Source organism: Aspergillus tanneri, assembly GCF_003426965.1.
Source record: "Aspergillus tanneri strain NIH1004 chromosome Unknown AapTan_1_pilon_pilon_pilon, whole genome shotgun sequence".
NCBI classification, from domain to species: domain Eukaryota; kingdom Fungi; phylum Ascomycota; class Eurotiomycetes; order Eurotiales; family Aspergillaceae; genus Aspergillus; species Aspergillus tanneri.
In genome coordinates this window covers 3,871,228-3,893,296 of record NW_022984628.1, presented here as the reverse complement: position 1 = coordinate 3,893,296, position 22,069 = coordinate 3,871,228, and the positions used below count along the sequence as shown (strand labels likewise).

At 46.4% G+C, this 22,069-nt stretch overlaps 3 protein-coding genes across 3 annotated transcripts; all 3 read right to left on the bottom strand.

Annotated features, from left to right (window-relative positions):
- Positions 1-10,146: 10,146 nt before the first annotated feature.
- DBP2 (DEAD-box ATP-dependent RNA helicase DBP2) lies at positions 10,147-12,706 on the bottom strand (the record flags this gene model as incomplete). The annotated part of the gene is made up of 6 exons (XM_033567951.1): positions 10,147-10,352; positions 10,419-10,547; positions 11,042-11,149; positions 11,215-12,183; positions 12,240-12,445; positions 12,669-12,706. 6 exons carry the CDS (start codon positions 12,704-12,706, stop codon positions 10,147-10,149), a joined length of 1,656 nt encoding a protein of 551 aa, XP_033429946.1.
- A 450-nt stretch (positions 12,707-13,156) lies between these two features.
- On the bottom strand, positions 13,157-15,212 carry ATNIH1004_003271 (putative thiamine biosynthesis protein (Thi-4); the record flags this gene model as incomplete). The annotated part of the gene is made up of 9 exons (XM_033567950.1): positions 13,157-13,281; positions 13,355-13,570; positions 13,640-13,748; positions 13,821-13,886; positions 13,956-14,106; positions 14,163-14,707; positions 14,773-14,855; positions 14,907-15,088; positions 15,160-15,212. 9 exons carry the CDS (start codon positions 15,210-15,212, stop codon positions 13,157-13,159), a joined length of 1,530 nt encoding a protein of 509 aa, XP_033429945.1.
- Positions 15,213-15,591: 379 nt separating this feature from the next.
- Positions 15,592-20,192, bottom strand: POLA1 (DNA-directed DNA polymerase alpha catalytic subunit POL1; the record flags this gene model as incomplete). The annotated part of the gene is made up of 5 exons (XM_033567949.1): positions 15,592-16,575; positions 16,631-17,371; positions 17,424-17,981; positions 18,031-19,746; positions 19,806-20,192. 5 exons carry the CDS (start codon positions 20,190-20,192, stop codon positions 15,592-15,594), a joined length of 4,386 nt encoding a protein of 1,461 aa, XP_033429944.1.
- Between the last annotated feature and the right edge of the window lie 1,877 nt (positions 20,193-22,069).

Sequence of the window (22,069 nt, the reverse complement as noted above, 5' to 3'; positions counted from 1 at the left end):
ATAATACAAGTCTTGCCGCTACCCGGGTAAATATCCCTGACAATCCTCCAAACTAAAATAAACCCGCGTGCCTGTTTAGAGACGCGTCAAGTGACACAATGAGCTTTGTGGTTGTAAGATTGAGGACGTGCCGAAAAGTGAAATATGCGACAGGGAGAGGTAGCTTAGGAGATCAGAGTAAGATCCTGTGGCAAATGCTTCCAGAGATTTCCTGTCTCCTGTTGGTTGAAACGTACTGTTTAATGAATTGGACGCGGGCCAGGAAGTAAGAGAGCTTATTGCAGCAGGCCCCGTGGATGCAGAGAGAAAGAGAGAGAGATGGAAAAAGGAAAGAAAAAGGAAAAAGATCGACGCGTGAAATTTAGTTGCAAGAATTGCAACGCTTTTCCAACGCACTGATAATCGAGGAAAAAAAATTTTAAAAAAAAAGGGGGGGGAGGGGGACAAGACCAGATTAAGTTTTGCTTTTGGGTTCTGTTTTTTGTAAATCTCTCCCTGAATATGATAAAAAAAGAAATACAGAACAAGGCAGTGGTAATTCTTAGAGACAGTGGTGCTGGATCACGATGCTTAATTGCCTTAGTCGCCTCTTAGGGTGACGGAGAATGCCTTGCAGGGTGGCGGTAGGCACAACAGCACGAGGAACCAGCGGGAGTAAAAAGGGACGGTGCTGTCTGCGCCGGGGCAAGGTGAAGGTTTAGAAAGCAGCCGGGGCAGAGCCAGTTAGTCACTAGGTAGGGCCTAGCACGGAATAAAATAAAACAAAATAAAAATAACAGGAGTGAATAATAAATAGGTATCAAATCCACACAGCTCAAACAGTGATAGCGCAAGAGACGATGCTTCGATTCAAGAGGGCAATACAGTAGCACAGTCACCCTAAATTCGAGACGGAGGGAAAATGGTTCGACTCGACCCGGAAAAGAAAAAACCTGGGCAGAGGAGGCGGCCTAAAAAGGCTTTGGACGGTCCAGCAAGAGGCTTTTCGGCAGGAGGAAAAGCACAGGTTAGGGCACCTCGTGGGATCCGAGAGAATGGTGGAGCGCGTGGGCCCGTATTTTTTCTTTCTTCTTCTCTTTCGGTCCTTTTTTTTATTTATTTTTTTTTTTTTTGGTCCTTGAAATTTTTTTTTTAAACTCTCAGGAAAGAAAAACGTAGAGGCGGAATCATAGAGGAGTGAGGGTTGTAATAGAACCAAGTAAAGTAGGAAGGTAACACCTGGTAATAACGAACAAGAACGAGAAGGGGCGGTTTGGTAAGTATTATTACTGGGGCCACCCTGGAAGATTAATTATTACTTGTTCTTTCTGCTTTTTTTTTTTTTTAAACAAAAAAAAAAAAAAAAAAAAAAAAGAAAAGAAAATTATTTCCTTTCTCTTCCTCGCCCTTGGATCAGAGTGCTTGTCGGTTAGTGGTGACGGGTCCGAAGATAGTAGTTGCTAGCAATTTGACCCACCCTCTTCTTAATAAAATATGTAATTTTTTTTCTTTTGGCCCCTTTCCCCTCAGTTATCGTTGGACTGTACGGAGTACCTCCAACTGTGTGTAAGTACTGTGTCTCTCTCGTAACCCGGCTAAGCCTTCCCTGTCGGAGGGACTTTTTTTTTTTTTTGGCTCGCCTCCCTCTTGTTCTACCTCTCCTAATAGGCGGAGCACTCCGTTAAGGGGTGGCAAATAAAAAATTTTTCAGCACCTCCTTTACCTTTCCTATTTCTTGAGCCCTTTGTTTGGACGGTGCTCACCCCACCTTTGGTCCGAAGGTGGCGTGAATACAATGTTGATAACTTGATGTCAAAATGAAGCTTGATATGTCAGCTTTGGCTAGGGGGAAATTTAGAGCTTGGATAGTCTACCCGCACTTCGGGACGGAAGGTGCACGTCTCGAGTTTGGCCCAGGGAGACTGTTAGGAATAGTTAACTAGGGAATGGCGTGCCCAAGGAACGACTTGAACAACGGTCTGGATGGTGCGAGACTAGTTTAAAGGAGGTGTAGCGTATGTCGGGGTGGGAAGCGAAGACCGCGTGCAGGGTCCGTAGTGGAGGCTTCTCCAGACTGAAAAGTAAAGGAGTACAGCCATAAAATTTAAATTTCAAATTAGAACAATAAAAGTAACGCCAAATCAATAATCTAAAACAACAACACTATCAAGTCTAGAGTAGCATTGAAAGCGAAGCCCAGAAATAGCGGCTGGTGCGGAAAGAGATGATGTGATGTGGAGAGGAGGAAGGCCACCTAGCCACTGCTACTGACGGGAAAAGGAGGATGAGGAAAGATACTGTAATGGGCGTGTTGACCACTCACTTCGTCGGTACTACCGCTACGGGTCCTCAAAGAGGGGAAAGGGAACAAAAACATCATTCAACCGAAGCGTGACCAAAGAGTCACCAATGGGAATCAGCTTTCCAGTGGAGCCCAACTTCTTGACTGGGAGATACCAGCTGTCCATTTTCAAATCAGTGGTCGAAAGGTTTCCAGGATCTCACCATTTTCCCTTTTCTTCTGAGGTCTACAATTCTCTGCGATGGATCCTGTAGCCAAAAGAATATACCTGTGTATATATACGTATCATCGCCGTATCTCGGTGCAGGAAACCATTTACTAGCGCCTTTCACTTCGCAAGTCAGGAACGCGTAAGTGGAGAACACGAGGGTATGTAGCCCAATCAATGTCATACCATGATTACGCCGTCGGACATTAAGTTCATTTTTTACTAAAGATGTATGCTAGTGAATATGTATTTTATATAGCTACAACTCAGTTTTAAGAATACCCTATATCATAATTATCATCAAGAACCGATCTATTAATGCCTTTACTTTATTTATATAAAATAAATGTGTACTCCGTACAAGTATTAACAGCCTTTATATCACAAACAGGACACTTTGATGCTGACCACTTGCGGAGAAAAGGGGAATATATACTTGTCTAGTCTACAACGATAGGAAATATTAGTTGGTAGTGCTTAATTACCAAAGATAGATAGATGCTCTCGCCTGCTTATCATTTGTTATTAATATGTATACAGCGCATTTATATTGATTACTTGTTTTCGCTACCCGTGACTTTACCATTCTCGGAGAATTGAGAGATCATAATACATCAAGATGCATCCATATATAGAATATAGAATTGTGATTTGAAGTACTCTATAATAGTGCTTCAAGGGTACAAGATTATTGCTTGCGGCAAGAGATAATAACTAAGTTCTGATTGATTATAAATGTCCGATAGAGTGCTAGTCATAAAAGGGGAAACCGGGAACGAGTTACAATATTGCGCTTGTTGATACGGAATACCGGAGCACGAAATGGCAGTGATGTTACCTTAACAACGATGTATCCTCGTATCAATGGCATTTATAATTCAGTCGTCAATACCGGAATTACCCCGGGGAACAGCCACGACGAAATCAAATACTTAAATCAGGTTTCATTTTCATATACTGTTGATATCACCAGCACCACTATCTTGCTCTTCGGTTCTCCATAAGTTGAAGGTATTTTTTTTCACTTGACAAAAAAGGGCAGAGTGGACTTCATCTTGATACGAAGACGATGCGCAAGGTAGGATAGAGAGGGACGTGAGAGATGCAAGGCTCCAACCTCGGAAAGGTTATCCTCTGGGCAAAAGACAAGAACATCCATGATTTGATGATTGGTGTCCTGACTGGGACGTACCCCGCGCAGGCGGAACCCAAATACATTGCCGGTGAAGAGCAAGGAAAGATCCTGGCAAGTACTCTATGCTAAGGTAGAGAGACTAACTATCCATTCCGCTGGAGATTTTGTATAAATTCCATTCCTACTGTAATAGTTGTATGTCTTATTTGGCAAATTGGCGTGGTCGATTTATGTATGTTACTCTGGGGTCTTTCTGTATATGTACGTATGTGCCTTCAACTGTCGTAGATTTGAGAAGTTCCGTAAAAGAACGTTAATCCTATGTCTACTTGGTGGGTCAGGGGAATCAATAATAATAATACGCAGCTGCTATTGATATCAATTCAAGTACAGGTGCTCCGTCGCTGCTCCGTACATTTATACCTTACCGAGATAGAACAAGAGATCGATAATATGAATCTAATCTAAACAACCAAGGCTGTAGCCAATATTGTAGCATTGACAATTGAGGTGACCATAACGTCTTTATACTGGTAGCATCAAAAGTCTGATAAGTGGCAGAATGGAACCATGACAATTCTCTCCGGATACTTTAAGTAATGCTACCACTATGAGGTAGGATAGAGTATACGATGTTTCGGATGCTGGCCGATTATCCAAGATCCATGGCGTCTGTCGATCGGGTTAACGACCCCCTTTTTGGTTACTCCACAGTCCACACCCGCCAGGGCCACTAGACTTGAATGTGAACAATGCCATTTATCACTTAAGGGATCTACTTTGCGAGCTCGGAAAACGGCCAAATTCAACTTAGTATGTAACTTCAGGAATACTAACAAGATATTATCCATCCAACTTGTCCAACTGAAACCATCAGTATGGGGTATGACTGGTCTGTGGGCCCCATGGTACATATATACAGCACTCTCTTGTATTTCCCACGTACTCCGTACTGAGTATCGCTTACAAGACAAAGGCCCACCTTGACGACACAGAAGAGCTGTCAGGTATTGCCCAACTCAGTGGTATTATTATTATTTCTCCATGGGCCACATATATGCACATGAAAGGGGTAATTGCTCAGACCCGATTTATGGTGCTTGACCTACTTCGTTAGCTATTTTTGCCCACTTCTTTTTTTCACTCCACTGCCTCCTAAATACAGTATGTACTTCCTTGGCGCTTTTTTACAGATGTACCTAGTAGTCTAGTGTATACAGATGCTATACCCCGTACCATTAATGTTTATGCCAGTGTCCAGGCTATCCTGGTGCTTTAATTAGGTATGGCCTCTGTTGCTCCACGTGGGCACTGGGCATATTTGACTTACTACAGAGTACATAGCATCACTAGCAGGAGTAGGTAAAGTGCTTCTGACAGACTTAAGCATATAACATTCATTTACAGAATCGCAGACTAATATTCATACAGTAGATGTGTGTAAAACTCTCTATCATTTATTCGCGTCATCCCTCTCTTAAATTTTAAGATAAAAAGACACTAGTGCTCTGTAAAGTTTTCTTCCCTTTACACTTGGCATTGATCAGTAACTGCGGGGCGGCACCTAATGTCATTGGATGTACTCTGTAGTGTAAAAGGATATTTAATCTCTCACAACATATGCAATACAAGCCATTATCATGGGTCATTTAATGCCCTGTTGCTATCGGATTTAATAAGTGTCCCCGCCGAACGACGAAAGTACTTTACATCTGATTGTCTATATGGTTTCCCGGGTTTTACCGAGCGCAAGGTACTCCGTGCTTGGTATTGTATGCGATGCATGATCTTCGATCCCTATCTCGCATATATAATTATGTTCATAAGGGTACGGAGAAGCAGTACCTATCTGGCTTAGGTTTACCCGCCACTGCTAGTAGTTCGGAGCAGCTCTACGACCTGCTTTCTCATTTCTGCTTTTGCGGATTAAGCATGGAGCGATGCTTATTTTGATTTGTTATCACTGTTTTTAGGAAAAGGCGGTATAAAAGTCGTCTCCCAAACTCAAAAGTCAAAATGAAATCAGACGCTAAGCAGTTAAGGATAATAAGCTGGAGCATAAACAAGGAGCGCAGCCAATCGGAGCGTCAGCAAATGCTCTACCTAGGTAGTCAGCAGGTAGGACGTAAACAAAACTGTAGGTATGATAGACATGTAGTATAGTAAAGTGGTACTCCATGGCGCAAGTCAAGCTTGTCCATTGCCAACCTTCTCAATCCACCAAGCACGGGAGATAAACAGTACTAGATATTCCATAGACTAGAGCTTTTTGCGGCGGGGGCCACTAGGTTGAAAAGAGTCAAATCTAATAAGCTAGGCAGGAGTCTTCTGTCTTCCATTCTCGTACCGAGAGGCTGATGGTGGATTAAGTTTTGCCTTTTAAGACATCCCACAGTGGGAATCGCGAGATTGTCTCACCCGACTAAGGTGCCCCATAGCAGGTCCTTGGTAGTGCTCCGTACCGTTCTGGCAGGTAGCAAGTAGCAGATCAGCATAACTATCTGCTACCCCATTGTGATGAGCCAGACATTGGCCTCAGAACATCATATCATTTGCCCCCAAATAACGAACAAACATCACGACATCGCAGGAAAATGTGTCCCGTTATTAGGTAATTGATATATGTCAGGAGTTGGTCAGCGAAAGAAATTTCGCTATCACTTGTCAAAGTCCTCTGTACTTATCTACTAACGTCGAATACCTCAGGGGTGCAACATGGCAATAGTTCGGGTCTCCGCCACGGAAAACCGAATAAGGCAGGTGGTGGATATCTTTTCCCAGTTACACCAACTTCGAAACTCGGAGAACCATCTACTGTAGGTATGGGGTACTCTGTATGTTACTTATAGGTTTTTAGATGGCACTGCATATTTATCCTCCTCACAACATCATGCACACTGATGCCACTGAGATGGCACATATTCCATGCGTATTCCACGGGTCTTTAAAATTAAGGAAATCAGGCTAACGACACCCCAGGTGTCAGCAGTTTTGTTTTAGCCCCCAAGCGTACCTACAATAGCGTAGCCCGTGGGGGTTCGCGCCATTTCTTATTACGTTAGTGCTGGTGGAGAGTCCTAGTTCTCCAATCCTGTTGCCTCGTGATTTTATCAGCGGGAATCCCGATTCCGCGCATTGAACTACTACTTATAGTGGTTAGTCTTTTCTGTTCCCCTTATCCGAGCCATGGCCGGCGCTTTGAAATTGCCTTAGCTTGTTATGGAATAGTAGAATCCGCCTAAAACTGCATATACTTTGGCGCTTGTAATATTGAGTGGAGTCGGTATATTACAGTATGGATGCATCCATATATCGATTCAGACTCTGTAATTGAACACCTATAGCCATGGTTAGATCACTCATCGAAATGTCTAGGAGCTCGCATAATGATGGAGTTTGCGACTATGTACCTCTTATCTCTCTGTTGTTTAGTTTTTAGATGTCGCCTTTATACATACTTATGCTCTTGTGAATAAGTATACCATCACCTTGCCTCGTAGAAATACAATAGAAGTGACAGAATCTTAGTCCGTTCCGATAGACCCACAACTCGAACCACGGGCTTTCGGAGGCTTTGTTACACAAGATATCTTACAGTAAGATACGCTTTACGAACCACGGATAGTCAGATGGATTATCCGGCGCGCGATATATATGATTTTGCAGCTATGGGGGTTGTCTTCGGGTCAGGGGTTTCAGGGGAATTTTTTTTTAAAAAGAAAAAGAAAAGAAAAGAGGAACCAAATAGGGTGGAAAGAAACGTTTATACCATGGTAGCGACTCCATCTTCTCAACCGAGAATCAATTGGATTTGTCAACAAAAACTACACCCTCGTTTCTCTGTTCATGTCACGTCCTTCCACCTCTAATCCCTTCCCCTTTTTTAAATATCACTAGATTCCTTTCTACGGTTTACACTGGTTGGAAGTCATTGGCGTTCTCCACATCCATAGTAACCTGCCAGCGCACTTGAGCTCGGCTATACACAGTACACTACTACATGAGTCCCCCGCAATTGAGCCTCCATCCCCGGATACATGGTCGCCTGTCGCTCCTAGATCGGCAATTTCTTGGTTCGTTAAATATGGATGTGCGGATGTCTCATCCTTGGCCGACCTCGCATCTCCGTATTAAGCGATCACGATATCTGCCGGAGAGAGCCATTGTGGGAAGCCATATCTCCACATGTCGCGGCCAATGCTCCGCTTATCTCCGAGAGGGAGAGAAGACGCAACTAGCACACCGAATCACCATCTTGGCATGATGTTGAGATAAATACACATCGCACCAGGGAACCTGCTCTGGTTTTCTGGGTAACTGACAAGGTATCACAGTCATTGTATTTCAAACGTGGCAATCATTAATGATCAATAAGCGATGCCGAGGTGACAGACGGAGAATTATATTCCGTCAGCTGCAAAACCCTTCCCTGGAGTTTCTCCGCGTAGACGAGATTGATTTCATGACGGGGAAGCCTTAGACATGTGTACTCGATGTGTGCATATTGTTATGTATCATTGGAACACAGTATCAGGACCATATTTATCCTCCAGCAGCTCTTGTTGGCCACCTCGGCCTATATACCAGTAATCGCAGCACTTCCCCCCCGACCATCTGACAAGCAATGGTTTGACTGGGTTCCACCGCATACTTGTTGGTCTTTCGATTTGATGTGTTCTCTTATCCAGGGATGTTAGGACGAACTGCTCCAATTTACCCGACTTTTATACATATGTACAAGGCACTTATGAGCATCAAACTATAGCTTCTCCAGGAACCAGCTCAAATTGATTGAAGCATGATACATGAGGAGATTGTTCCACGGTTCGCGGATCCATGAGATGTAGAAGGCAACCGGAATTTTTCATTTACACTCGCGGACATCTTAGAATGGTAAGCAAAAGTTTTGCTGATGGATTCTAGGTTCACATAATCATTCTACACCATGACTTCAGGTGTCTCTCGTCAACCACGAGTCAGGCGATATGAGCATCTGTTCTTAAGCACGTATTGTACCTATATCAGATTGGCTAGTTGCTATTTGGATAGCCACGACAGTGTCAGCTCCAGGTCTATTTCCTTTATTTTTATATATACTGCGGAATTATTGGACCCATGGGTATCAAAGCATATGTCCCGTTCAATTCAGGTCACTTGACTAGCCACACCCAGGGGAAGGAAACTAGAAATGTGAGCTGGAGGAGCTGGATGAGCTATCTACTATCAGGAATATAAGCATACATATTCATGGATGGACTCCACAACCAACTAAACCTCATTCCAACGAGATGCTAACATCGTGCGAACAATAACCCTATGCTTAGTTTTAATTTGGAAATATTAAAAATTAAAACAGGAACCCATAAAGAATACAAGATCAAGAATATACAAAAATATATCTATCCACCTATCTATATATATAACTTTGAAAACCCAAGATCCAGATCATTTACATAGTATAGACTAGACACCATCTAATTATATCCAAAACCCAAAAAACCAGTATCCTTGCAAGAATACACACAATGGCATAACACCAGATTGCAGCAATACGAGTTAGGTACTTCCATCATGTAAGTCTATTAACCTACCCTAATCCCGGCAAGGTCTAAACTTCCACACATTATACCCATCATATCGTATCATATCATACCAAAATACAGTAAAAGCCAACTACCTACGTATGATCCTTAATACCCTATCGTGGATTATATATACCAGGATGGTAATAGACTCGCATACTCTATTATACAGATCCATTTTCTTATGGGTTGATCAATAGAATTATTTAATTAAATCCATATTGAGGAGACAATATCTGGGAGGAGAAGGAGAAGAATCAATCAAACTAGAGAACTTAAAAATTTTTTTTTTTTAATAGTATGGGTTGTTTGACGCCGGAGGGACCAACCACTTGGATTTCCAAGCAAACGCATGGGTTGCATTGCATGATAGGCAGCCTGGATTACAACCAAATCGATTGGCTCTAACCAAGGCTTAATCTCGGTATTAATTTTCTGGCACAATCAACTTACTCCTGCATGAGAAATTAGATTCTCGTATCCGCCGGGCTACACTCCTGCATCGTACTAATGGCAGGCACAGGAAGCCGAGCCTAATGCATACTACTACTATTCAAGAGTCTACAGCACAAATCACATGTAACAAAAATAGGTACATTTCTCCCAAGTATTGGCATGTAAACATGCAGCTACACAATATCTAAAGAGAGGCATCCGCCCCGAGCAAAGTCGGCAGACACAAAACTTTTAGAATACAAAGACGGTAAGATGGAAATAAAAAATTAACACGTATTCCTGCGAGTCTGTCGCAAACTGAAGCCTGAAATGAACAAAAACACATAAAACTGTCTATCAGTGACTTTCGATGAACGCCGCCCGTACCGAGTTACGAAGGTGGAAGCTGATCATAAGACGAAGGAAATTAAAAAAGGGGGAAAGCGAGGTCTACCGAAGTGACAATTACAAGCTCAATAGATGAGACTGGGCATCATGATCATTTTTACCAGCGGCGGTTGTTTCCAAGAGGCGCCGCATTGGAGGCAGTGAAGCCGCCACCGCCACGACCGCGACCACGGCCACCCCAGCGGCCGTAACCACCATGACCATGGCCACCGCCGCCGTAGCGAACCATCTCGGCGAGACGAGGATCAATTTGCTGCTTTGCCTCACTGAGGATGGTGACTAAGTCACGAGCCTGCTTTGCATCTGCAGAGAAAACCGATGTCAGCGGCCTATTGTGGGAGCAAAAGCCATACGGGAAAGGAAACTTACTGTCAGTGGTGAAGAAGGTGATGGCGGTACCCTTGGCACCGGCACGACCAGTTCGACCAATACGGTGAACGTAGTCCTCCGAGTTATTGGGGTAGTCATAGTTCAGCACATGAGTAATGTCGCGAACATCTTCAAATAAATTATGTTAGCAAACGGAGCATTAGTCAAAATAGCAACGTGGCCGAGGAGCCCTTTCTCAGTCGTGTGAGACGTGATGCATCTCTCTCTCTCTCGGACTTTCATATCAAGATCCGTGAAGGTGAGTCCATGGGCTGGCAGAAATCGCGGTCCTAGAGTAACCTTGGAATGCAGTTTCGAAAACAAAAACCGTCGAAACAGAAAGAAACTCCACCTCTCTACCAACGAGGTTCAGGGTTAGAGATGGAGAATCAGAACAGAGGATATAATACGTCTGCTACACTGCACTGTGAGTCCAAGGTCCTCTTGGCATGAGGAATCCTTTCAAAAGACCCGACAAAGCCTGGACGAGTCATGCATACCAACATGGGGTTCAAGAGAGTCGAGCACCGAGCCATTATCACACAACCTCAATACGGCTGAGGGTGCTTCTAAGGAAGAACAGGGAGGGGGAGGGGAGGGGTTAAATCGCAATTTCATCATACCAATACCACGGGAAGCCACATCGGTGGCCACCATGATTGGGCTCTTGCCCATCTTGAACTCGTTCAAGACCCAATCTCTTTCCTGTTGTTGCTTGTCGCCGTGGATGGCTGCACATGAGTCAGCAAAGGGAGATCCAAGAGTGAGAGATAGCAAGATAGTGGCAGGAACTTACAAAGGGCGGGCCATCCGTCCTGGCGGAGGAAACGGGTAATATCGTCAGCAATTCGCTTGGTGCCGGTGAAAATGAGACATTTGTTGCTGTGGTTCTCCATGATCTTCTCAAGGTGCTTGATCATGCGGTCACGCTTCTCCATATCCGACACGACCTCGACAATTTGGGTGATGCGGTGGTTGGCCGACAGGTCCATGGAGCCAATGTTGACCTGGATGTAGTCGTTGAGGAAGTCCGAGGCAAGCTGGCGGACTTCCTTCGGCCACGTGGCAGACCACATGCAGGTCTGACGGTCAGGGCGGATCTGAGAGATGATCTTGCGGATCTGAGGCTCAAAACCCATGTCCAGCATACGGTCGGCCTCGTCAAGGACCAGATAGGTGACACGGCGCAGGTTGGTCCGGCCAGCCTCCAGCATGTCAATCAATCGACCAGGGGTCGCGATGCAGACTTCGACACCACGGCTCAAGTCACGGATCTGGGGGCCCTTGGGGACACCACCATACACACAGGTGTTGCGAATGCGGGAAGACTTTCCAAACTTCGTGATTTCGGCCTGGATCTGGACCGCCAGTTCACGGGTGGGGGCGAGAACAAGGACAATGGGACCATCGCCGGGGGCAAGAAGAGGCTGGGCGTTGATGTGCACGATGGCCGGGAGGCAGTAGGTCAGAGTCTTTCCAGAACCGGTTTCGGCAATACCGACGACGTCGCGACCGGAGAGTGCCATAGGCCATCCCTGGGACTGAATGGCGGTAGGGTTCTCAAAGCCCTGTGATTTGACCTCACCCAGGACATACTGGGGGAAGCCAGCCTCGTCGAACGTCTCGACAGGACGGGGAACATTTCTTCCTTGCACGGCCATCTCATGTTTCTTGCGGAAATCATCCACTTCGCGTTGAGAGCGATTGGTGACATCGGGATGCTCCTTGTAGAAAGACTTTTCGAACTTGGGGAGGGAGTCCAGGTCTGAATGATGAGCATTAGATCACGACTTATTAAATTCGTCCAGCGAGTCAACTTACCCCATTCTTGCTTCTTCAGACCGGAGCCAAGATTCGACATACGGTCTCGGTCTGCACCACCACCACCACCACCTCGTCCACCTCCATAGCCACCTCCATAGCCCCCTCCATAGCCACCTCCGTAGCCGCCACCACTGTAACCACCCTGGCCACCTCCATAGCCGTTGGAGTGGCCGTTGGAGTATCCGCCACCGCCGTTTCTAGAGCTAGATGAGAAAACTCCGTTAGTCGCTGTCATAGAATTTTGGATTGAGGGATAAGCGTCGACGTATTTTGCGGCATCTACTCTCGAGTTGAGATAGAAGCCAGGCAACAGAAACAAGTCACGTTGCGAGACCAATAGCATCCATCCATCTGGCTTGAGAGAGCGCAATGAATGCGACGCTGAATTGTTCTCAAGCATCTCCTAAAAGAAAATGAAAGGCTTACCGGTAGGAATCACGCTGATAGCCGCCACTGTGAGACATTTTTTTTTCCTTTCTTGTTACTTTGGGAGGCAAAAAAAATGGAAAACCAGGAATCAAAAAGAGTCGGACAGGAGAACTGTACGCGGAGATAATACAATCTCCAAAGGGAGAGTATAAGGGAAAAGAAGTGAAGAGACAAGAATGTCCAGATAGAAAAAGAAAGAAAGGACAGGAGATGAGATGATTAAAGGGGAGCGGATGGGAAAGAGAAAGGGAAAAAAATCCACCGGCGGGAAGGCGAAAACGAGAAGAAAAAAGAAGGCGAAGAGGCGACACTTGCCTGTTCGGGCTAGCGCTAGCCGGCTGGCCAATCGTTGCGATTTGCCGCCACCAGGGTTTTTCACCGCCTCGGCCAAATACCCGATCCGGATAGCTACTCCGGTATTTCCGTTCTAGTAAGTTTATCCGTTCATTCAACCATTTCTCTCTCTATATATTCATTGTCTATCCTCATTGTCTATCTCCCATCCCCATGTCCCAGAAGCTGATCTCTAACTCGGTGGCCTGGACAAAAATGGAAATCAACTCCTCCACCCGTTTCGGGGAAACCTGGCTCATATGTGTCTCCAGAAGTTCTACCTGCGCGTCAGTTATCTCTCTCTATTTGGTCGATTACGTCAAGCTTAGCGGCTTGCATGCTTCTCTTACCTGATCCTAGACGAACGGCCTCTGTATAGTCATCTGCGACGTAGTTCTCAATCCACTTCCAGTATCGGTTTCCCTCCCGGAGCGTCTCTTTCTCACAGTACAGTCGCTGGGCAATGGCTCCGTATCCAATCAGACAAGGGGCGAGGGCCACTTGTAGGGCCAGCCAATCCTCAGATTGACCCACATCAAGGATGTATCGACTATATGCCGTGCATGCTAGGTTCCCCCCAAAGTAACTGGTATTAGCGAGGGTGAACAATACCCGTCACGACCAACACCACCTACCGATAGTTTCTGGGTATTTTTCCATCTGCTCCTTGGATAATCCGAAGGAGGCACAATATTCCAGGTGCAACGCCGTTTCACGCTGGATGTGTAGGACGATTTGTGAAGACTGTAACGGTGTGAGTCCGGATCAGCCACGTTCCCCGGCGTCTTATGGGACATGGCTTAGCTTGTCACTCACCGCTGCAATGGATTCCATGTCCTTCGCTTTGTAGGCAGCCAGTGCGTTACTCCGGGCAAAATGGACCTGTATACATCACGTTAGCGAGCACTGGGCAGATGTGGGACAGAATCGGAAGCAAGGGTTGTATTGTACCAAGTACAGATAGTCCTGCACCAGGTATTCTTTGAATCGTTCCACGGGAAGCGTTCCAGCGCCCAGGCCCAAAACAAACTCATGCTCCGTAAACCTTTTCCATACCGGTCGAACATCCGGGCGATCCAGGACGTATTCTAAAAACCGTCCCCTGTGTATGTGTCTATCAGTGACAAGTCGGGTGCCGGGAACCAATGAGTAACCCACGGGGCGAAAGGCATCGTATACACGGAGTGGAAGTGGTTAATCGGTCCGCTTCCCTTTCCAAGATCAAAGCTTGTCTTGATACCTGCCTCGACGAATCGAACCGCCGCATGGACTGCACTTTTCAGATCCTTTCCGAGGGCGAGGTTGGCTGCAATAGCAGAGGCAAGTGAGCAGCCCGTGCCATGGGTGTTCCTCGACACCAGGAAATCCGTTTCAAACAATGTGACGTTTTCGCCATCATAAAGGACATCAATGACTTTCGACGCCTCTCGCAAATCATGAGTAGTCTCATGTTCTTTTGTTAACGGTAAATGTCCTCCTTTGAGGAGAACAGCCTTGGGGCCTAAGGCACAAACCTGCTTTGCTAGTTGGACGAGCCCAGCAAGGTTCTTTGGTTCTAATGCATTTTCTCCAGAGTCCTTTAGCAGCAGCCTCGCTTCGGGGATATTAGGCGTCAGGATGGTCGTGAGGGGCAATAATTTGGTTCGAAGACCTTGCACAGCTGCTTCCGGTAACAACTGTGAGCCGCTAGTAGATACCATCACCTGCAATTTTACATGTAAGAGCCCACTATTCAATTGAACACAAAAGACAGGGGTGGAAGAGCTACCGGATCCAGCACAATGGAAGGAACGAGATGTGTTGCTAGTGCCTCAGCAACAACGTCAATAGTCTCCGCGGATGACAGCATTCCTTCGCATCAGTCAGTCTAGGAATCATTCACCAGCAAGAGGTGAGACATACCAAATTTGACAACATCTGCCCCCACATCTTCCAAGCCGGCATTGATTTGCTTCTTGACAAATTCCGCTGGGATGACGAAGATGTCTTGCAACCCCAGAGTGTTTTGTGCGGTTAGACCGGTAGTAGCAGTAAGAGCATAACAACCATGTACGGCCAGGACCCTCTGATCTGCTTCTAGACCGCTGGAATGTGCATTAGCTTGCGGTATCCGGGGGTAGGGACTAATGTTGAGGGGACGGAGATATGAACATACGCGCCACCAGAGCTGTCAGAACCGGCGATGACTAGAACCCGCTTGGCTGACATGGTGGGAAACGAAGGAGCAACTCAAGGGCTGAATGATGCACAAGGAGGTGGCCTGATCTCTACCAGAAGAACTCCTTGGACCGTGAATAGGTGGTGAGTGGATGCATGTGTGGAAATGCTGGACCAGGTTGGTGGGGTGTGGGCCCTTGCCGGCTGGGTTGCCTCGTGGAGACGAAGTCCCAGTTACCATATAAATGTAAATTTTGGAGGATAATTCGGTCAACCCTAGCTATTCCAGAATACGCAGAAGCAAATGCTATGTTATTCGTGCCTATAAGATTCTTTCATCCCAGTCGTCTAACTGAAACCCGTCATCCACAGTAACAACTATCCAGTCGATGCTAGCATATATACAGTTCAAAACTTTCTCCTCCAAAGACTAGGCGAGCATAAAGCGAAACAGGCTATCCATCTCTACCCACTGGCGACCGCATTTCTTCAGATACCCATCGACCACCCCTTTGATAGTTCCGAACCTCGCACGGTTGAATTCCACCAGGGCCGCTACGCTCTCCTTCTTCTCTCCGTTGGCTTCTTTCTCAGTCGAACGCCGGGCTTTATCCACATCCCAAAGGCCGGCGAAGTAGAGCAGCTGGTTGTAGATCTGCTTCTCAGAATACTCGTAAGACATTCGACCAAGGCATCCCTCAGCATGGCCCCGAGGGCCAAGACACCGACGACCATAAACACTCATCTGTCGGGTTCGGTTGCCACACGCGGAATCATCACAGACGAGCCATCCCTCGTAATATTTCGATGTTTGGACCCGGATTTGGCTTTCCAGCTGTGCAATGATCGTCAAGATCGAGAATTGTTTCTGACACGAAGGGTTAGGACAGAGAAGGCCATGGGCATTGCACATGTGTGAGGACGCAGCCAGTCCTTCGAAGACAGAATTCTCTTTGCAAAACCGACAGGAAAGCGTCAGTCGCGCAGCATTCTGAAACCGAACAGAATCTGGAATCTGCGACTCAAGCGGGAAAATATCCGCATTCTGTTGGCTGTTTCCACTCGAGCTATTGATTTGATATTTGCGAACATCCAGACCCAGACACTCAGCCAGTCGAACTGCATCAGTGCCCGGAATCGGAGCACAGAGACGCTCGATAGGGGGGAAAATTTGCTTGAGAAGATAGAACTCAATATCGGGTTTGAGCCCCGAATCCCCTTTCAGAACATCCTGAAGCGTGTATGAGCGCTTCGCTGGAGGAAGAGAGGACGTTTCCGAGTCCCCATTTGTCACAATGTACGAGATTACATCGTTGGGCCGGACCGACTTGCCGCGGGAAAGTTCGCGGAGAGCAACTTGTGCCGGTGGCATCGACTCTTTATTAGGATACTCTTCAGGTCGTTTGGAAAGTTTCTGTGACGCATATGTCAGTAGACTGTATAATAACTGCCCTGTGGATGTTGCATACCGTGTAAATCACATATTTCTGAACGGGTATGGTATATTCCCGCATCTTGTTTGCTAACTCGCGCAGGTAGTCATGAACACGATTGAGTACTACTTCTTGATCTTCGCCCGAAAGGATTTCGTTCAAGAGTATTTGAGAAGCTTCTTTTGACAGGGCACAGTATTCACGTCGCTTCATATCTAAACCTTTGACTTCCAGCTTGTCCACATATTTTCCATCCACTTCTGTCATGTTCACAGCAGCATACTTCTTCTTGGCATGTAGTAGGAGGCGGCGGAAGATATTGTCAACGTCAATCTCTAGAAGACGGTATCTTTCGTTTACCGATTTCTTGAACTCTTCCCCGACTTTCAACGCGTCACTAATAGTGTCCATATTGGTGTTGATCATGACCGAGTCGGTATCACCGTATATGACTCTCAGCTGTTTTGATTCGGCCAATTCCTTAGTGCTTCGAAGAATTTCACGGCCCTTGAATGTGGTGAGCATCGCCAGCGGACGAGCGTAAAAGCGACTTTGTGTGTATCCCAGGCATCCATACATGGAGTTGGCCGTTAGCTTAAAGGCGAGCTGCTTGGTGTCCCACAGTGCAAGCTGCTCTGGTGTTGCACGTTTGTCCTTCATGAGCTTTTTCACTTCCCGTCGACGACCAACGAGAGTCGAAATGAGTCGAGGCAATATACCCTGCTCTTGGTCAGGAGAGGGGACCTCGGGCACTTTCTCCTCGTTCTCGTTCTCTGCCTGCAAAGGACAGATTAGTAGACAACTGGGCGACTTGACAAGAGCGACTCACCGTTGCGGCCCTATCCACCGTTGTGAAACAGATATTGTATTCCTGGATGATGCTCGGATACAGACTATTGAAATCCATAACCAGCACGAATCTGTCGTACAGGCCTTTCTCGGGCTCAAAGACAAGACCACCTTTGTACTTGTCTTTCTTTTTCTTGTCTGTGGCATCGTCCTCATCACCGTCCTGAATCTTCTCTTCCACCTTTTGCAACTTAGACGAGTATTTGTCAGGACAAATGTACTTATTCCGGTGGAACTCGTGTAGCAAAATGTACTCATTGCGCTCGGCACGCGTTCCGCTAAGTGTTCTTGCCCAGGAGTTACCCGCGATATTTGTAAGGACCTTTGTCAGGGGTAACATCTGTAGTCGCAGTACCAAGGCGGCGATGAAATAAGTATCTGCATCACAATGGTTCACGAAATTCATAAGGCCCTCCTTCGAGTTGGCCCACGTCTTCAACGCGGCTTCGCAGTCTAGGTCCTGTCGAGTGTTTCCCTGTCCGAGATATAGTTCACACATCTCCGTCAAACTCCATGATTGACATTTCATCATGAGGGACTGGTACCGGTTAGTATATAAATTGTCTTTGAAGACTTAAGAAGCTTACCTTGCCCATGTCGTTAGCAACATCGCACATTAGTCTTCCAGCAATCAAATGTCTCTCAGCGAAGAACCCCCCTCCTTTATTAAAATTTTTAGGCCAATCGCCTCGCTTCAGTCGTCCCAAGCGATGCCAACCAGGTGTTTTCTTTTCTTTCAGCCTATTGAGTAAAACGCTCAGATCTACTTCCTGTAGTTGATGACCCATTAAGACATCAGGATCCATCTTTTCGAATAATGCGAGGAACTTGCTGAGCAAGAACTGTTCGCTCTTCTCCAACATGAAAGTGCCTCGTTGCCTTCGCGTCTCTGCTTCGAAGTGCATAGGGTAAGAAGAGCCCACAGGCCGCATTACTGTGAACGTCTTGCAGGGAAGTCTCTCTGGAGGCGTCGTATCTGTGAGGGAGACGTTTTCATAAACCCGAGCACTCGCAACTATGATCTCTTGCTTGTTCTCCTTCACATTTAGCTGTGTCCTGAAAGATAGACTCATCAATGTCAGAGGTGGCGAGTCTAGATTCTCAGAATCGGGGACAGGGGAGATTAGTGCAGGTTTAGAGGCCTGACACTCAAACTTGCACCACGATGCATTGTTAACGGCGGAAAAATCGGCCTCTTCAATCTTCAGCCAACAAGGGCCCATGATGTTCTTCCAAAGCACAAACTGCTCAAATAATGAGGTGTTGATCCCAAATGCATGGGAAAACGTCTCCCCTTTAGTATCCATGGGCAGCGCAGGCTTATCGTAAGGATACAGTAACTTGAGGTAATCCGCTTCCTTGGGAACACCAGGCAACTCGAATGCATACTTACGTGTACACGGCTTGATCTTATGCATCCCAACTCGAAGTCGTGACATCATTTCATCAACTTCGCTATAGACATCCTCCATATCCACCTCCTCATCCGTTTCTCGGCCATGTTTGTGCCTGTGTTCCCGGGGAAGGAAGTACAGCTTTCGCAGGATATTGTCGATTTTGACAAACGCGCTGGCATAGGAGCCATTCTGCTTATTTCTGACCTTTCCGAATAAGCATAGACTACCATTAACCTCTGTAAAGTCCAGCCAGAACATGCGCAGGCTACCGTCCTCCTCGACAACATCCTGTGCACGCAGCTTACCGAATGTTCGCATTTCCGACGCCGGGCTACTGATAACATTCAACTTGCTCCGCACGTCATTCCACGAGGCATTTACAACATCCGGCGCTGTTTTCATAGGCGAGGAGCTTGCCGGGCCTGGGTAGGTTTCTTGCTTAATCTTGGGAGGGGGCCGGCTTCCGGCCATGTTAACATTTGCTGTCTTGGCATCGTTCTGTCCAGTCGCCTCGGCGATTTCCATCAAGTCATTATCCTCCTCCTCAGGATCCTCAGTTTTCACAACGGCAGTGGTTTTCCTTTCCACGGCTTTACTCGTGGGAGACGAGGGCATCGGATCGCTCATTGGTACATCATCATCTGTGATTGGAAGGGGGTCATCATCGTTATCCAAGTCGAGATCCTCTTTTCGGTCGCCTGGAGACATTGGATCGTTATTCTTATCTTTCTGGGCTTTATTTTCTGTGCGCGTTCGCTGGGCTAGCGGAGGAGAGAGGATGCGCACTTTGCGCCGCGTCTCCGATTTGATCACATTCGGTGTTGGAACATGATTCGATACTACATTGGTATCAACTTCCCCAAGAAGGTCGGCCATGAAAGCATCATCTTCTGCCGAGGCGACAGGCTAGATGAAGAGTTAGACTCAGACGCCTTGATGCCACTCGCTTCAAGAACCTCACTCACTCTGGGTTTGGGAGCCGACGCAGTGCTGCCCTTATTGAAATATTTCGAAATTCCATTATTGATTTTCTCTTTTCGCTGTTTCTCCTCCTCTCGCTTCCGTTTCGCAGACTTGCTATTTACCGGTAATTCATCGTCGTCGCTGTCACTATCATAGTAGCCTCCTTGGTCATTCCAGACTTCTCGACCATCATCTGCGTATCCTTCACCGTTATCATCAACAACGAAGTCATCTTCGTCAAGTCGATCACGGATAATCTTCTTATATCCATCATCATCGACTTCCTCGTAAATGTCACCCTGTTCCTCGATCTCGTACGTCGAAATGCGTTTCTTTCCTGCGGCACGGAGAGCCCGCAGCTCTGCCAACTTAGCGCGGGAAGAAGCCATGGCGCACCCTGAACTATCACGAATAACCGGTGTCCATTAATAGCTTCTTGGTAATTGCGTCAATTGAGGCTCGTCGAAGCTACGGGGAGCGTTGGATGGAAGAGGATGGCGTTGTTGGGCGGCGCGCGGAGGACATGACGCGTAGCGGAACGCGAAGGGAACGCGCTCCAGCCAATTCCTATTAGGTGGTTTTACGGCCACTATGTCAGCAATCCCTACCTAGTTACTTACAAAGTGCGTTCTGAGGTAATATCGTTAAGAAATTTACAAGGAGCTCTTTCCTACCTGATTTAGATGTTGCGATATTCTTTACAGTAAGATTATAAAGCTTTATACAACATGAGAGACTGAACTGGGAAATTACCACTTGTGGACTAGCGTCTGAGGATATGGTATTGACCAAACTACTGTCCGATATTCGGCTAGTACTAAATAGGAAAGAAGATATGGTTCTTGGAAAGGTCTTAAATGGATGATTCTGAGCTGGTCGGGCTCTTCTTGATTATATTGATGACTATGATGATTGTTCTTGGTCTCATGTTCTTTCGCTCGTGAGGGTTTATTGACCCTTCCTTAGTCACATGATCCTGACCATGTATAGCCATATTATTTGACAACTACTAAGGATCGAGGAGGACGATGGAATCCATTAACTAATGGTGTTGAGTATGCTAGGTGAAAGGTCAGATAGACAAGGTAGGACCCTCCTCTAAATAAATTATCATTCTGCCCGAATAGGAAAGTAGAAACTGCAACAGTATCGACGTGTCGACTTTAGAAAAAGCACCATGGGTTTGATCTGAGCACTAATTTGGTATTTTCAAGCGGATTTTTATATTAACACCTCGTATTATTGATTGGAGATCTGAAGGTGTTTCGTGACCAGGTCACGGCTTCCACTGATATTGATTAAGTGACGGTCCTGGAGGTGGTCCGTCCAGATGTACGGAGTACTCTCGAGATATTTACCGGCGCATAGACAGTATTTTCCACGATCTCATGCTTGAAAATTAATATAAAGCGAGAAATTCGAGGTAGGCCGTGGAAGCCTTCTTGTTCAGAAGGTTGCTTGGGAGGTTTTCATGGAGATAAGTTTGATTGTTCATGACCAGGGCTGGTGATGGTAGTCCACCATCCTCCACTTAAGTACTGAAGCATATCATGGAGATTCTGCCAGGTAGAGATACTTTCACCATCGTCAGCACCACAAGACTTGATAATATTCATAGCATTCCGAACATCCTCCAGACGTTCTCCCCGTGACCATGCGTGGTGGTGGAGGAGGAGGAGGAGGAGGCTGATATACCTTTCCGGATCGTAATTTGGGTGGCATTGTAGTATAGCACGGGCAGCTACGAAGTTTAACCAGGCCTAAAAGCCGCGCCTCCCTGGCTTTACGGATTTGTGCATGTCCTCGTGACCAACTACGACCAACCCATCCCTGGCCAGGCTCAGGGTGACGCACTGGTGCTGTCTACCCTGAACAAATCCAAGTCCTTAACGACCTCCTGGCGGCGTAGTCGACAGGATAACAACGGCGCTCTCGCTTTCTTGTGCAGCGTCGACGATGCTGGCGCGAATGTCTCGAAAATTCATTTTGTCTTGGGTTAAATCGGTAAGTGCACACCGTTCTTCGTTATAATATTTTTAGACAAACCATTCGACCATCTAAATGCCCAAGCTCCTAGTGAAGCTAATATAATAAGAAGTTATATGGAAGTTTCAACATAAAACGAAAGGATTAAAAAAGCTTGATTGGGACATCCTTCCACGCATGTCAGCAACGAGTTACGCAATAAACTTAATCTACTCTGTGTTAATCAGAGATTGAGACCCCTTTCTCTTCTAGACAGAAGAATTTCCTGGAGAGCACTTAA